This window comes from Halichoerus grypus, chromosome 2 (genome assembly GCF_964656455.1).
Source record: "Halichoerus grypus chromosome 2, mHalGry1.hap1.1, whole genome shotgun sequence".
NCBI lineage: Eukaryota > Metazoa > Chordata > Mammalia > Carnivora > Phocidae > Halichoerus > Halichoerus grypus.
In genome coordinates, this window is record NC_135713.1 from 91394384 (window position 1) to 91411518 (window position 17135).

The following is a 17135-nucleotide window of genomic DNA, read 5'->3' on the forward strand; positions in this document are numbered from 1 at the left end:
ACACCCAATCTGCATTCAGTACGTAGGGCCAGGGAAACATGGCATGAAATAGGAAAAGGAAGTGCACAGATGCCAAGTGTTTCCAACATATGGGAATTTTATTTTCTCTGTGGGTGAACCTGTGTATATTAACAGTCAGATCTACTTATATAGGTGCCTGAGTTTTTAGAATTTCCTTCTAAACGTTGGAAAGTTGTATCTTTCATTGGAGTCTTCATAATATTTCAGATACCCCATCCATAGCTTTGTATGTTACTTAGATCTAAGAGGTTCCTGAGCATCTGAATTAGGGAAATGTGAGTTTCTTGTAGCAAGTGTGTTACTAAAATTTTTTGGCTCCATATATTCCATATCAATGATGAAAATCTGATGGGATTATTGGAATTGGATCCATTTGATGTTGTTGAAATGCCTGCCATGTGTAAATACAATGCTGGGTTCCATATCTACCGAGACTCATAAAATGGAAAACACACTTTGTGGAAGAAGAATGGGTTGTGGTAAATCTAGATTGTTTGAAACTTTTTTAAGAGCAAGTACATGATGCCTTTGGATTTTTAAAAGAGGCAATTAAAATTTTAAAGGTAAGAAAGAATATGATTCAGGCTCTTTTTCCTCAAGAATTTTAAACAGTCTTTACCTAAGTATATTTTAAAATAATTATACTCTTGTTTGAGTGGCTCTTTTTGTCCACTCATCCCCCCCCCCACACTTTATATAGTTAAACTTTATTAATTCAAGCATCTGTCTTTCTAATGTATAATAATTTACATTTATACTATTTTTAAAAAGAATTTTCTGAGCAAATTAATTGTGTTAATAGTGTAAACATATTGTTTTAGGAAATGTTTAACCTATTTAGGATCATGACCTTTTCAAGCAACAGAATGTTTCTTCAATTTTATTATGTAGTCATTAAAGTAGAATTGGAAAAACTATTTTTGATGATTAATTGGAATCTTGCATATAAAAACAACACAAATATGTTAAGTATTTTTTTATTTCATCTTTATTTAGAATGATCATAAACTAATTAAAATTTGTTTTTCTGATAGATTGTATCTAAGAAAATAAAAAGTGAAATACTCTCCAGGGGTATTAAATAATCATTTTGAATATGTAAAAGATATTCCTTTAATAAACAGATTTTTCAGAATTTATAATTTCTAATGATTAGGCTGTAGATTTTAAGTTCTCCTGAGATGGTTTTTATGGTTCTAGACTAAATTCACAATGGTTTATACTAGTTGTATATTTATAGGACTGGGTATTTGGAAGATGGTATAGTATCACTCTACCAAAAAAAATATAGGAAGGGGTAATGGTCTCTAAAAAATGGAAGAAAAGTAGAATTACAAAAATATACAAAGAATATATTGCAAATAATATTTGCAGCATATAGTGCAAAATATACTGCAAAGAATAAATATATATAAAAACGTATGAAACATAGAAATTAAGTCCAAAAAATATATTTGACTATACAGTTTTACACTGAAATTGGCTCAACTGTCAGAATAGGTCATTGGTGTTGCAGCATCCAGAACCTGGAGTAGAACAAGTCTTTATCCTTCTCTTAGATAAAAGTTTAATCAGAAAAGTTCACAGTGTTTATTCAACACTATGCTGAGGAAACCGAGGCAGCCAGAAATACAGAGACTGTTAATGAGTGACACCAAGAATAAACTACTGATTTATTGATTCCATAGAATTTTTAGTTTATCCTTTATTTCTGACCATTCCTGAAACTCTGTAAACAGGTATGTGACGTGGTTGATGCTGTTGACCATTTTATATTCTAAAGCTGATATTGGTATTCTAAAAACACACTGCATCTGACCATTCTACTGAAAGTCTCGAAGGTATTTCTCCAATAGTAGTTGAGTAGTTAAATACATGATGACGGAATCAAATGGTGAAATAGTATGCAGCTACTAAAAGGCATGTTATAGAATTAAATTTTTGATGGGATAAAATGTTTATGATCTATTACCAGCTATAAAGAAGTCACAAAGCACATGTAGTATATCACCTTTTATATATCACTGTACAAACTCAGTTTCCCCAACTCGCCACACACACATACGCACATTTGTCAAAGACCATAAAGACTATGTCCTTTATTTCTGGATAATAGAATTATGAATGATTTCTTTTTTTTATTTCTGCATTTTAAAATTTGCATCGAACCAGTATTTCATTTGTGATTAGAAGAAGATATTATTGGTTAATTATAGAATAGGTAAGTAAAAGTACAGATATTTTATTCTTCTGGTTATTCAATATATAAGATTATCCTTCATTAATATTGAATATATAGATCTTACATGATAAAAGGAAAAACATAGTGGATGCTAAGGATAGGCAAATCTTAAAAAGGATTTTTCTTCATTGCTTTTCACATAGAGAAAATACCAATAGGCATTTGAGCAGAAAAAAAGTTGTTGGGATGTTTACTCATACACTGAAAATAAGTTTACATATTCCTATAACAAGGTACCTATATTTTAAAGTACACTTTATGTTCTCTTTTCAGGATAAATGCCATTTAGCATGTCCTTTCCCAATAATTTTGTCTTGGTAAAATTTTCCACATGTAGAATTTTACTTTTATTTAATGATATCAATGTAAGAACATTAGACCTCAGCTGCATTAAGAGAAGTATGTTCTACATTGAATAAATAATAGGAGTCTTATAGCTGAAATTTTAAGGATGACTATAGTAAATCTCTAGCTTTAAAAATTAAATGTTGCACAAGTCTAATATAAATTAGTGATTAATAATGAAAACATAAAGTAATTTTTTTGGTCAGTTCAGAATATCCCTTTCTTCATTGAGATCTTTGCATTTCTTTATTATTATAATAATTACACTACTAATATATTTAAATTATTATTTGAAAAAATTAAAAAACGTATTATTTTATTATAACTTTGAATTATGAGTGTATCCTGGGATATAGGCCCTTTCCAATTTCTACCTTTGTAGAACATAGGAAATTAACAAATTCAAAATGTCTGGCACAAAAGAAATTCATTCTCCTTCCCAAACCAAGAAAACTGAACATAGTAAATGCTGTGCAATCTTACTCAAGTTATGTATGTAGAACTTTTTGATACAATGTTTATTTCTTTTGCCAAAACATATCTTATTATCTTATAACATTTTTATCACAGATATTCCCTTTTTGGATATAAGTAAAAAAAAGTCCATTGCCGTGTATTTGATTGGAAACTTCATTGGGCTATACAAAATCTCTCTCAAAAATATTCAATCATTCCACAAATATTTGTTGAGTTTTACTATGTGTCAGGCACCATTCTACTTGTAGGCATACGTCAACAAACTAATGAGAATCCCTCTTCCTGTGGAGCTGGCATTCTAATTCAGCACTACCCAATAGAACTTTTTTTAAACTTTATTAATTTTAATTTAAATGGCGGCATGCGGCAAAGGGCTAGTATATTGGATAGTGTACTTGCAGTAGTTGAGATATAGACAAAAGAGAAATAAATAAGTAAATATATGTCAAATGGTGAGTTGTGCTTTGAAGACAAATGTTTTCCTATACTGACTGTAACATTTCTGCATTTTAATATCTTTTTATGAATAGTGCCTTTTTGCAGGAAAAAAAATGACTGATATTGTTGAAAGGACCTCATTTGTGTCAAGCATCTTAGGTCCAAATGCCAGCAATGCCCAGCAATGCATGACTTTGAGCAAGTCACTTAACCTTTCTGGGCCTTGATTTTCTTACCAGTAAAATGAGAATGGACTCAATTATTTCTAAAATCCTTTCTACTTTTAAGCTTTCTTAATTAGGTGATTCTACTTCATTTTATATAATTGTGAGGGGGCCCATCCAAAATGTTGGTAGGTCGAAATTATTAACTGAATTATATCATAAAAGCAAGGATAAATTCACTATTTTTTTCATCATCAGTGAGCCTTTACTCTCTATGAGGAGGCAATATAGGTATCGGTATTCAAGGAAATATGTACCAGAATCTTAAGTTCCTAGAGGGGCTTACCACTGGAATCATATGATGAATCCTTTGTGAACTAATTTTTTTAAGAAGCAAGACATCTCTCCACTTGTTTCTGTTTAAATAAAATTTCATATTATTTCATTTATTTTAAATCCTAGGAGTTAAGGCTTATATTTAGAACTTTTGGAATATGTTGACCAGATTTGAAGCCTTGGCTCTGCTACTTACCAATAGTATAATCATCAATAAATTAACAAATTATTTACAAGCAGTAGTCCCCCCTTATCTGTGGAGGATATATTCCAAGACCTCCAGTGGATGCCTGAAAACCACAGATAGTACCTAATTCTATATATGCCATGTTTTTTTCGTATGCATACATTTCTATGATAAAGTTTAGTTTATAAATTAGGCACAGTAAGAGATTAACAATAATAATTAGTAATAAAATAGAACAATTACAACAATAAACTGTAAAAGTTATGTGAATGCAGCTCTCTATTTCTCTCTCAAAATATCTTACTGTACTGCACTAACTTTTCTTCTTATGATGATGTGAGACGATAAGATGCCTACATGATGAGATGACATGACGTGAATGACGTAGGCATCGTGACAAAGCTTAAGGCTGCTATTGACCTGACAATACGTCGAAAGAGGTATCATCTGTTTCAGGACTGAGCTATAGCATGGGTAACTGAAACTACGGAAAGTGAAACTGTGGATAAGGGCGAACTACTGTATTAAACCTGTTTCTCATCATCAGGAAGGATTAATAATAATAATAATAATAATAATAATAACCTCATGTGATTGTTGTAAGCACTGAGTGAAATAATAAATATAATGAGCCACAGGTATATATTATTGTTGATATTATGTTTGTTATCATTAAGTGCCCTCATCATTAGTGTTATTTTCTCTGTCAGGGTGAAGATCTTTTATAGAACAAAGAATGTATGTCAAAATTTGTGACTAGTTATACAAGTCTGAATGGAATGTGATTAGCATATTAAAAATATGAAGATAATATCAACCCACAAGATATATAAATTTATTTTTCCTGATGTTAAACTTTTAAGGAATGTAGTGATTATGGGCTTGTTAGTGGGCAAAACAATCATCTGGTAATCCTAAAAATCTTTTAAAAGTTAGAGTTCTGACCTACCAAAAGACAAACACTGACGACCAAAGAGTTCGATTTAGAAAAAGGACACTGTTTTTGAATGACAACTTGATATTAATCATTATTTCTATGAGATTATGCTGTATTTTTAAGTGATGAATAGAAACTAAAAGACTTTGTCAACTGTTTTGATATTCCAAGATAAACAGGAAAAAGTAAAATTTTGAAGAAAATGATTTCCAGGGATAAAACATGATGCCCTTAATAAGAGTTAGAAATTCAGATTCTAAGTCCAGAGTATAAAACTTTAACCACTTGCAGAGCTAAAAAAGCAAGAATTCCAGACTCACAATTGAAGATAATGCTAATTAGTCATATAATTTCAGTTCGCCTCATTCATTTTTTAAATAACTTTTGACAGTGTTGACTACTTCTTGCTTCTTAAAACTCCCCATTCTAAAATGTTGGGTTGGTCCACTTTCTAATTTCATTCCTATTCAATTTCACTTTCCTTTCCTAGCTCTTCTTGTATTTTTAAAGATTTATATTTTTGCGGGGTGCCTGGGTGGCTTGGTCCATTAAGCATCTGACTCAGTTTCTGCTCAGGTCATGATCTCCGAGTTGTGAGATTGAGCCCCACATGAGTGAGGCTCCACACTCATTGTGGAGTCTGCTTGAGATTTTTTTCCCTCACCCTCTCCCTCCCCCTCTACTCCTATCCCTGCTCATGTTCTCTCTCTCTCAAATAAAATAAATAAAATCTTCAATAAATATTTATCTGAGCCAATAGGCACAGATAGGTTCCATACTCCTTCAGAGTTTACAGTCTACTGGAGATGGAGAGAGGAAAATAAGCCGTGATTGTATTTAAGTTCTATGAAAATGAGGTATAAAATCCTATAAAAGCACATAAACAGCCCTTACCTCCCTGGCATGTTAAGATGTTCAGGAAGGAAGGAGTCATCCAGAGGTGACAGAAAAAAGAAATGGTTGTTGTGGTTGGGAGATCTGTTATATTGAGCAAAAAAGTGAAAGATATTGAAGACAATGAAAGCCAGGTTTCTCCCTGTAGGAGAAGTATTTACAAACATAAAAAAGAAGGTTAAAAATAATCCTGAGGTTTTACATTGGAATTGGACCTGTTTACTTTGTTCTGGGAAATATGAATTTATGGCATGTGTATATACCCTCCTCACACACACAGATATAGAGTTAGTCATAGATGTATATGTGTGTGCATATACACATGTGTGTACATACACAGATTTTTTAGTGCAACATCTACTGAGAGGGCCAAAAAGTAGTGTACCCAAGTTACAGTGAGCACTCTGAGATCTCAGATCTTGATGTCTAAATGTTGTTCTCCACTAGAGGGAATCAGGGCTCTGGGCCCTTTGGAGTAAGGTCTGTTTTCAGAGCTAGGCTACAAAAAATATGAGATGAACTTGGAACATCTCATCCAAGGAAGAAAATGCTCGAAATATGATGGAGACATGTCAGAAGACCATAAGGACCAGCTTGAAGAGCCTCCCACTGGCCAACTCTTGAATATTTGAATATTAAAATAAGTGATAATAATAGATTACAACCCATTGATTGAAATAGGAAGGAAGGAAGGGTGGAAGAAAAGTTGTTCCTTACAGTGGAATGCCGACTACACCACATAGAATGACAGACATGGGATATCTCCATTTGGCAACTATCCTAGTGCTTAGGAGTTGTCAGTGGATGCTGGTGGGTTGATAAATGATTGATGACAAATGGGATACTGACAATCTTGGAATAGCTCTAATACTAAAAGTAATCAGTTACAAAGGGGGAAAGTAATGATCCCATGGTGTACAGACCTGGTGTACACCAACACAATCCGATGAGAAAGGTTAACATCCCCAGTAATGGGATGAGTGAGCATCATGGGCCTCTGAGGTGATTCACTGAGAAGAGCACAGCATGATATCTTCAGGAACCCTTCTAAGAAAATAGGACCTGAGTGTGGGTCATGAAAAGGCATCAGAAGATCATCCTGTAGAATCGAAGACCCAGACTAAAACTGTTGAGGACATGACAGGGAAAGACTAAGGAATAATTCCTGCTTGGACGAGGGTGAAGAAATACAACCACTAAATGCAACATGTGTTCCATGAGATCCTGGTCACAGAAAGTAAAAAGAAACATTGTTGAGACAAATGGCAAATTCGAATGAGGTCTGTGGCTTGGATGGTAGTGTTGTATCAATGTGGATTTCCTGTCTGGAAACGTTGTGTTATGGTTATTTATGGGAATATCCTTATTTAGAGAACTATATTCTGCAGTACTAGAGGTGATGAGGCATAATGTCTACAGCTTGCTCTCAGGTGGTTCTGAAAAAGATTGATGATAACAAGTGCATATAGAGAGAAGGAGAAAGGGTGATTCAGGGGCAGGTGTGGTGAAATGTTAACAGTTGGGCAATTGGTATCAGAGTCTATGGGAATCCTTTGTACTGCTTTGTATAATTTTTCTGTAAGTTTTAAAATTAAAAAATATATATACATATTTTAAAACAAATGGGAAAACTTATCCCAGCCTGGGGTTATATGGAAGAATTTTGCCAGGAACTGATCCCTAAACTGAGATTTAAATATGTCAACAAGAGGCACATAGAGGTCTGTGAGTTCCTTCAGATGAGAGATTGTTTCGTTTTAGTTTACTTTTGTTTTTAGTGGTAGGCATTGAGATATTGTTGATTAAATTCATGAATTGAAAAAACCTGAAGGAAGTTTGGTATGGCTGGAAGTTAGAACGTTAGGGGCAGCAGCAAGAAATTACGTTGGAAAGATAAGCAGGAAACAGATCATATAGTAGCGTGTGTATTCGGTGTGCTTGTAAGAAGAAAAAATGGAAGAATTACAAAAATGGCTTGAGAAATGGCAGCTCTCTACTGTATCCAAGTGATAACGATTAAGAAAATAGTTCTGATCTGGGGGGCCGGAGCAAGATGGCGGATGTGTAGGAGACCTGGATTTCATCTGGTCCCAGGAATTCAGCTGGATAGGGATCAAACCATTCTGAACACTTACGAACTCAACAGGAGATCTAAGAAAAGAATAGAAAATAGTTCTGATCTGGACATATAAATTTTTTATTATTAAATTTCTTTTGAAATGTTTGTAATTTTTCACTAAGTAGACAAGATTTATTCTGCTTTAAGTTAAATCAGTGAATCTTATAGAAATTCTTGCCAATTGTCAGGATTATGTGTTCATGTGAATGAGTACATGTATACTCTATAGGATCGGGTTTAAATCATTTCTAGTTTGGTCTATCTCTAAGTTCTGCTCAGACAACTGTTAGACTCTTGTGATTCAGGATATATCCAGTATCACACCCTTCATAAAATAAACCCTATCTGTTAATCACTCCACCTTTTTTCCCTTCTAGTTCTCTTTTTTCCATTCAGCCAAACTGTTTGAACTTAATTGGAGTATTGTTTTTCTAAATGGTTTCTTAGGGAAAATGCAACAACAACAAAAAATTTATTGGCCCCTTGGCATTTTAGTCCTGCTGCTATTGTAATGCCAAATGAGTAAAATAATCTGTAGAAAATACAGCGATTACATTCAAGAAGCAAAATTAGATATTTTAGTACCCATAGTAAATTAATTTTAGGGAAAGGCATTATACTTCTCAGGATGAAATAGGACAATTTTGCCTAGATTCTTGTTTCCAAGAAGGACTTATTTTATTTACCACAAAATTGAGCAAGGTAGAATCTTTTTAGAACTAAGAACTTATACTAGGTATGTAGAGCCTTAAAATTTATAAATTAATGTGAAATATAAGAAATCTGGTGAAATACTAAATGCATTCTGTAATTATAGGAATTTTAAAAGAGAATTGTTAAAGCACTTATTTTGCAAATATTCAGAATATTTTGTTTTGTTTTGTTTTACTAAATAACCTAGGCACTTGGAGGTGTCCCAGGAAGTCAGCCATTACTTCCAAGTGGAATGGACCCAACTCGACAACAAGGTGACAACTTTAAAGTAAAAGTGAAATTGATATGCAGAATCTCAAATAAATCCTTTATTTTTTAAGGACAATTGTATTTGTATAAATCTTCCATAATTATACCAGTTGCATTTTTGCAGGTAATGTGGCCAGATGAGTTATATTTTCAACTAACTCTTTTTTTTTAAGATTTTATTTATTTATTTGAGAGAGAGAGAGCATGAACGGGAGGCGGGGAGAGGGAGATGCAGACTCCCCGCTGAGCAGGGAGCCTGACGCTGGGCTCTATCTCAGGACCCTGAGATCACACGACCTGAGCAGAAGGCAGACGCTTAACCAACTGAGCCAACCAGGCGCTCCTCAACTAACTCTTAATTATGCATGATACGAGGGTGATGATAACATAAGAAACTGAAGTATTAAATATCTAAATATCCACATTTTAACTAATAACTTCTAAAACCTTTTATATAACTTCTAACAAGTGGGAATTAAAATGATTATATCCCTTAGGATTTCTTCTGCCTTTTTCAGATAGGTTAGTCCATCTGAAAGATGAGCAGGAGGAAAAGAGGGTGCTAAGCAACCAATGGCTTGATTAATTTAACAAATCAATAATCAGGTCCTTCCAACAGAGATATTTAGGTACCACAGATATGTATTTACACTGTTCCAAGGTAAAAGGAGCAAATGGTATGAGAGATGTATTTCAGCACAGAGTAGGAAGAAAAATTCAATCTCAATGAATGGAGAGTGTGGGCAAGTAGTCATAAGAGGCAGAAAAGTAGCCATGGAAACCAAGATGAGCTGAAGTCTATGACCCAGTCCCTTAGTAAGTAAGATTTAACACCAAGCAGAGAAGAGGCTACTATCTCCTGGTTTAGCACTCATTGCTAATATCGTCATACCTTTTTTTTTTTTTTTAAAGGACATCCAAATATGGGTGGGCCAATGCAGAGAATGACTCCTCCAAGAGGAATGGTGCCCTTAGGACCACAGGTAAATAATCAACACAAAAAGCTAGATGCTGAGTTTTTTTGCCTTCATCTTATACATAAACAAACGATCTCATTTGCTGGCTTTTATTATATGCATTAAAGGCTTGATATAACATAGTTGTTAGACTCTTGAGGACATAATATCTGGACATGTCCAAACTGATGTAACAACAAACCATATTTTAACAGGTGCTATCACATATGCCTTTAGTACATTTGAAAAAATATATTGTGTAAAAATACATTAAAGGAATTATTATAAAAAGACAAATATTAATTACCATTTTGTTAACTATGCTGAGGAAGTCTAAAAAATTTATAGTAATTATTATAAAAGATAAGCATGTAAGTTAAATAAGTTAAATAAAACACAGTTGATCTAAGATATAAACAGAATAAACAACATAAAATATATTTCTATAAGTCTTTTAAAGAATGCCATTGACAATTTCTTACATACAACCTTATTTCTTCATAGAATATGAAAACAATGGCTATTTAGAAATAAACATTAAATGGGTCTTAGTGAACAAGCATAATCCTATCAGTCTGTATCAGATGTTAGCCTACTTCTCTATCAAAATTTTCCAAAAGCACACACTAAGGTTGAATCTATCCTACCTGTTCATGACATTTTTTAAGTACGCTATTCCAGGATATCATTTATTTTTGGTAAAACATCCTTTTGTCTCTCTTGGGAAAACTAAATGAGGTACAAATTAATTTTATAATGCTATATTTTAAGGAAACTAATCCCAAATCCAGAATTTTAAATTTCTATCTTATGGGTCAGAGGTTAATGTGTCATAATGCTGGTTAAAAGAGTGAATTAATTTATTTTCTTTATCCCTTTCCAAGAATAGCTATAAAAGTCCAGTTTTAGGAACTGTTTTATGTATCTACTTTTAAAAAATTAAATTAATATTTTGTTGTGTGCCCAAAGGAGTCAGAGAATTAAGAATCTAACACTGCGATAATGTGAGTTAGACCTAGGAGTTTCTAACCAACATAAAATTATATATATATATATATATATATATATATATATAACTATATTAAAACGTGAAAGACATTATAACCAAAATTTTCAGAGATACCATATTACATGAAAAAAAATAAAACCCCATATGTTAATAGACATGACATCCTCAGAGTCAGAAAAGAATAATTACTTTTATTTAGGCTCATGTATTTCCTATGTATTTTCTTAAGATTTTATAAAACTCTGATTTAGATATTTAAATTATTCTTCCCTATGTCTACTCATGTTAGGGTTGATGATTTATGTGACCAACCATCAGAAGTTATTGATAGCAATTAGAATTTATAAGATTTATAGGATATGTCATTGACTGAATATGTATTTTAGTCATTAATGAAGAAAGCCAGTTTGGCTCTACAGAACTTGAAAGATTTTTTTCCCGAAATATTTTCGTAATAGATACATTTTAAATATACATAAAAACATGGTGCCTGTAATTTAGTTATCATTCTTCATTCAGTTTATTGATTTTTAAGCTAGCTGCTCTTTAAGCCTTTGCCATCCCAAACCTATATTTTCAATACTTTTAAAAACTAGAGTCTGAGTTAAGAGTCAGTTTTGCAGTGTTTGAAAGATACACCAATGGTTATTTGAGCTATATGAACACTTAGATCTCATTTAAAAATGCAGAAGTGGAAAGCATACTGGTCTTTATGTTTTACAAATATTTAGCTGTATGTTTATGTGTTTTGTGTTGTAAGTAAATTACAATAGAAAGTAAGAAAACATGTTCCTGGTGCGTAATCTCTTATTGATGAGTTTTAATACCCAAGTTTATCATGTAAGTGTGAATTCTTGTATTTTCGAACTCAAAAAAAGTAGTTTATTTCTGCCATTTGGGTTAGTATCCTTGCCATCTATTTCTTCATAATTTGAGGGCAATAAAGGTTTTGGTTTGAATTTACCTCAGAAACCAGAACTACCTACAATAACTTCTTTAAATCACAGTATACAGAATGTAAAAGGTTAAAGGAAACTCTACATACCATGTACTTAAATGAAAAAGGAATCATATTAATATGAATGGCAGATAGGTAAAATGTGAGGTAAAATAATTTGGAATGAGGGATTCTTATGAGATATTTACCTATAACATCTGGTATATGAAACATATGCATTATAAACTGTGAAATTTGTATAAAGGTTATCTGTGTTTCTTGAAAGATAATAAAAAAACAATCCTCATAGTAGATATTATAACCATACAGATGCTACCCAAGAACAGAATGCATCTGCTTCTTTCTAGTTGAATTATAGAAATAATCTCTAGAATATTGTTTCTAGCTTTATACACAAACATAAAACACATCTCTTTTTTATCGTAGATATTATTTCCATAAGTTTTTGACCTTAAGACCAGTGTAATGGAGAAAGAAAGTAATTATCTATTGGAACAATTGAATTCCTAGAACAGAGAAATATATATATATATATATATATATATATATATATATATATATAAAATCTAACGATTCTTAGATAATGTTAAGGCAAATGCACACTTAGAACATAGTAAACATGTGCTTAATACTTACTGCATGAATGAAGAAATAAAAGTTTGCTCCAATCTTGGCATATTTTTCCCACCTCTTTACCTGTTTTAAATTTAATTTCAGTGGTAATATATAATTACCTATTGAATCAAGAAAAATATCTTACTTAATACCATATTTGAAGACATTTTTCTACTTGCTTTTGTAATAAGATATACTTTGCTTGCCTGTGTTCTTATGCTCACCAGGTTCCATATGGTTAAAAGAAAAATTCACCAAGACTATCCAATTAGTTTTAGTTCCTCCAGAAATCGGAAGGATAAATGAGTTATATACAAGTAGGAACATATCATGATTTCCAAATGAAATACCTGGGGTAGAGAAATGGTGAGATGAAAATACATGATAAGCTCTCATGTAAAGAGAGAATTAACTGATTCTGTATTTTCAAATTTCAGATAGGTAGAATTCAGCTCAGTAAAGGGAAGAGTAAAAGTAAACTGCCCAATCATTGAAAAACTCTTTATAAACTTTCCAAGCAGAATCTGAACAGCCATTTTGTCAGGAACATTGCATTGGGAAAGAGATTAAACCAGATGGAATTGTATAGCTGCCATCCGCTTTAAAATTCAGTGATTCTAAATTAGCTCTTCCCATTCTGCCTTTGTTGATACCACTCAGAAAGCCAGTTGTTATTCTTTCTTATCTTCCTGTTTTCTTTTGCTTCAGATTATTCACAAAATGAAAATATTTTGTAAATCTATCAAATTATGTAATGGATAATTTCTTACTCATTTCCTGAGATACCAGAGCACTGGATATACCAAGATGAGTAAAACAGATTCTACCTTCAAGGTACTTATTGTTTAGCAGGAGACACAAATACATAAAGAAAAACTATTAGGCAGTAAAAAAAAAAATCTAGAAAAGAAGTATGCATGCTCTGTCAAGGAAGCAGTACATAAACAAGCATGTAATTCTGTGAGGGCTAAAGGCTCAAGGGAAACTGATAAGAAGAGGACTCATTTAAGTTGGTCCCTTACTCATGGTGACAAGAAAGAGTTAGCGGCTACAAGTTTTGAGCACTAGGTATCATGCTCTTAATGCAGCAAGCACTATGATAGGTGTTTTATATGATTTCATTTTATCCTCCAACAAGCTTGTAAAGGACATGATATCAATTTACAGATAAGGAAATGAAGGTTGAGTTGATCACTGGGGGAAGGATTGGCCCATGATCACATGTATAGAAAGAGGGGCAGAGGAAATGGGGCAGTGGCAACAGAAGTTCAAAACAATGTCTTTCTATGTCCAGAGCTATAAAGAAGACTAATGTTTTCCTTGATAAAACGAAACAGATTTTCTAAGACCAAAAATGAAAGGAGACTGTTCTTTTGAAGCATTTCTATTATACCTTACCATCCAGATTTTGTTTCCAATGGTTAATTTTCTTCTCAGAGACTTCTTGCTAATATTGCTGGTGCCACTACCATGCTTGATCCAGAGGTTAAGGGAACTAACTATCCTTTTAACTAATGACTCAACTGTGGATAGAAACCATTCTATCCCATAGCACATAAAATTGGGATGTTTAAATAAGATTTCATGAAAGTAAAAGTAAATAAGCAATGAGGAGAGCATGTAACTAGGTAATTTATAAACTGTGGCTTACACTCTGGAGTTAACAGACTCATTGACTATTTCCTTGTCGTCTTAGCACCTACTACACAGAAGGTCATGCCATGAGTTACCATGAGTGAAAAAGTATATTGCATGTTTCTGAACCACAAGAAATCCAGTAGGCTGGAGGGTATAGCTGGGAGTAGGGAAAGTAGGAAATGTATACAGGAAATATAGACTTGGGCTGATCTCTGAGCCATGCTGAGGACTAGGTATTTGTTAGGCATTGTGGGTCATCATGCCTTTTAGGTGACATATATAGGACTGAGTTTTAGAAGCATAGTTCTGGAGGCAGCATGAAGAATAGATGGGGAGGGGGAAAGGCTAAGTCAGACAGACTAATGAAAATGGTACATTAGTCTCACTAAATGACAAAGATTAGTGTGATATGAAGGAAAGCACTATTCCAAAAGCTATTTCATAGGTAGAATCAAGAGACTTTGATAACTGCCTGGATGTGGGAATTGAAATAAAAGGAGGAGACATCATTGAGCTCCCAGAGGTTCTTAGCCTGGACTGTTGTATGGCAGGTCACACCATGGAAATCACTGAGGAAAGCAATATGAAGAACGCAGCCGTGAGAAGAGAACACTAAGTTTACTTTTAGATGTGTTGAGCATGAAGTGGTGTCCAGAAGGAAACAATCCAAATGACATTCAACATAGGAATTATGCAGGAGCTTAGTAGAGACGTCATGACCAAATATAAAACCTCTGGGATTCCTAAAGAGTTGCTGAACTCATGGTAGCAGATAAGATTACCCATAAATGTGTACTTATTTAAAAGAATGCTGTGGCTAGAACTTGGAGAAAAACATTTAAAGAGTTAGCAAAAGAAAAGGAGCCGGCAAAGGAAATGGAAAAAGAGTATGTGAGAAAAGTTGGAAGAATAGTGCTGTCAGAAAGCCAAGCACGAAAGCAGTTGATAGTGTCAAAATGCATTAACATGAGAATGTTAAAATCAGTCTTTTGGCCGTAATGGAAACTAAAGTAAGCTAATATGATATGCATGTTAAAACATTAAAATGTTTTTCTCCCTTGAATGTATATAAGAGATGTTGACAGAAGCCTATTGCGTGATATAATTCATGTGTACATATTTTAAGTGTACTTTAGTTTTCATATATTGTTGTGTATTTGTATATTTGTACATCTCTCTATGGGATATATTATTTTGTGAACAGAAGTTTGCATTCAACTTTCTTATGTTGGTTTCACCTGTTGAGTTTTTTTCCTTTAGCCTTTATGTAATTGTTCTGGGTCTGGCAATTTCAAACATGCTGACTAAGTCTGTTCTTTAAAAAGAGAGTTTTGGATTTACAAAATGTTTTATTTGAAAAAGTTCACTGTTGTACAGATATTAGGAGATTCATAAGGATATGTTGAATATCATAATTGCAACTCTACCTTAATCATTTAACATGCTCCAATGATCTTACATAGTCATGTAGTTTTTAAAAGACACAGACCAAAGTAATTGTTAAGATAGAAGCAATAGTACAAGAGTGGACCCGTCAGAGAATGAATTGCACAGGCCTTATCCAATCAGGAGTTATGTAGGGAAATCATTAACCTGCTCTCCTTTCTTTCCCCCCTCCTCTTTGGTTTTGTTTTTTTGTTTTGTGGTAGTCTGACCCTTGGTTATCATTACAGAACTATGGAGGTGCAATGAGACCCCCCCTGAATGCTTTAGGTGGCCCCGGAATGCCTGGAATGAACATGTAAGCAAAATGCTATGTTATCCTGTTTAGTAAAGTATTCTGTTTTCTGTCTTCTGAAGTCACGCTAATTTGTAATACAATTTGAGCTCCTCAATTTCTGTGTAGTATAAAATGAAACTAGTGTAAAAGAACTAAACATGAGCTGTAGTGTTTGCTTCATTTTCACAACATATTCTGTTTTTCTGCCTTCCCTGCAACTTTTTTTTTTCCATTTTCAAATGCCAAATGCCAACTTTTAGCCAGATTCCCATGTTTCATTTGTTTAGATAAAAATAAGTCTTTTATAACTAAGCACATAGGCTCAATATAGTCTGTATAAAACTATAAAGAGATGCTGGCACCAAGACCATGACTTAACTCCATAGAAGCAGACAATTGATATGAACTTCATTTTAACAGATATATAGTAATTCCTAAAAGTTTTTAATTCCTATATATGAGTCTTTACTTTTGCTTTGTTGGGACCACTTGTAACCCAGCAAGAGTTCTCTTTGGTAGTGTCTTCTGTATTAAAGAACTTCCATATGATAAGGTGAATTTTTGTTTGAAAATTAAGATATGCTTGGATAAGGACTAAACTAATAGTTTTTTGGCTGTTTTGGTTTGTTTTTTACTGAAAAGGCCTTTCAAGCCCAAAGCCAATAATTGTTTCTAAATACCCAAAATAATACTGTCTGTTAAGGGATTTTTATTTATTTTTCATTATCTAACTTGCCCTCAAAGTTCCACATATACCAGGTGCTTGTTCATGACTTTCATTAATTCACTGAATCAATTCCATGATGTGGCCTAAAGAAAGCTTATCAGAAATAATAAAACTGTTCTATATAGGGTTGTAGGCAGTTTCCTTGAATATATCTTCCCATTAGTCCATGTTTTAGATACTTACATATCAAATTAGATAACTCTCCCATCACTTAATGGCATTGAAGATATAATGAGATAAGCTTGTTTGATATAGATGGGATTTTTGTGAGTTTCTGAAGCCATTTTTGTGGAAAGCAATTTTACCTAAAATAGAAAATAGGTTAATAAGTGGGTACCAGCCAGACTCAAACAGAACAAGGGGAAAAAAGTAGGTCAAATTTTCCTATC

At 33.1% G+C, this 17135-nt stretch overlaps 1 protein-coding gene across 5 annotated transcripts in view; it reads left to right on the top strand.

Moving 5' to 3' along the window:
* The window catches only part of SSBP2 (single stranded DNA binding protein 2), a 284133-nt gene that overhangs the window by 223789 nt on the left and 43209 nt on the right, over window positions 1-17135 (top strand). For 3 of the 5 annotated variants that reach the window (XM_078067103.1, XM_078067105.1, XM_078067104.1), the window contains 3 exons: window positions 9062-9128; window positions 10036-10106; window positions 15949-16040. In XM_078067103.1, the coding sequence (XP_077923229.1) occupies window positions 9062-9128; window positions 10036-10106; window positions 15949-16040 (230 nt within the window). The remainder of the gene's footprint in view (window positions 1-9061; window positions 9129-10035; window positions 10107-15948; window positions 16041-17135) is intronic. The other 2 variants (XM_036067208.2, XM_078067106.1) reach the window with 1 other exon arrangement.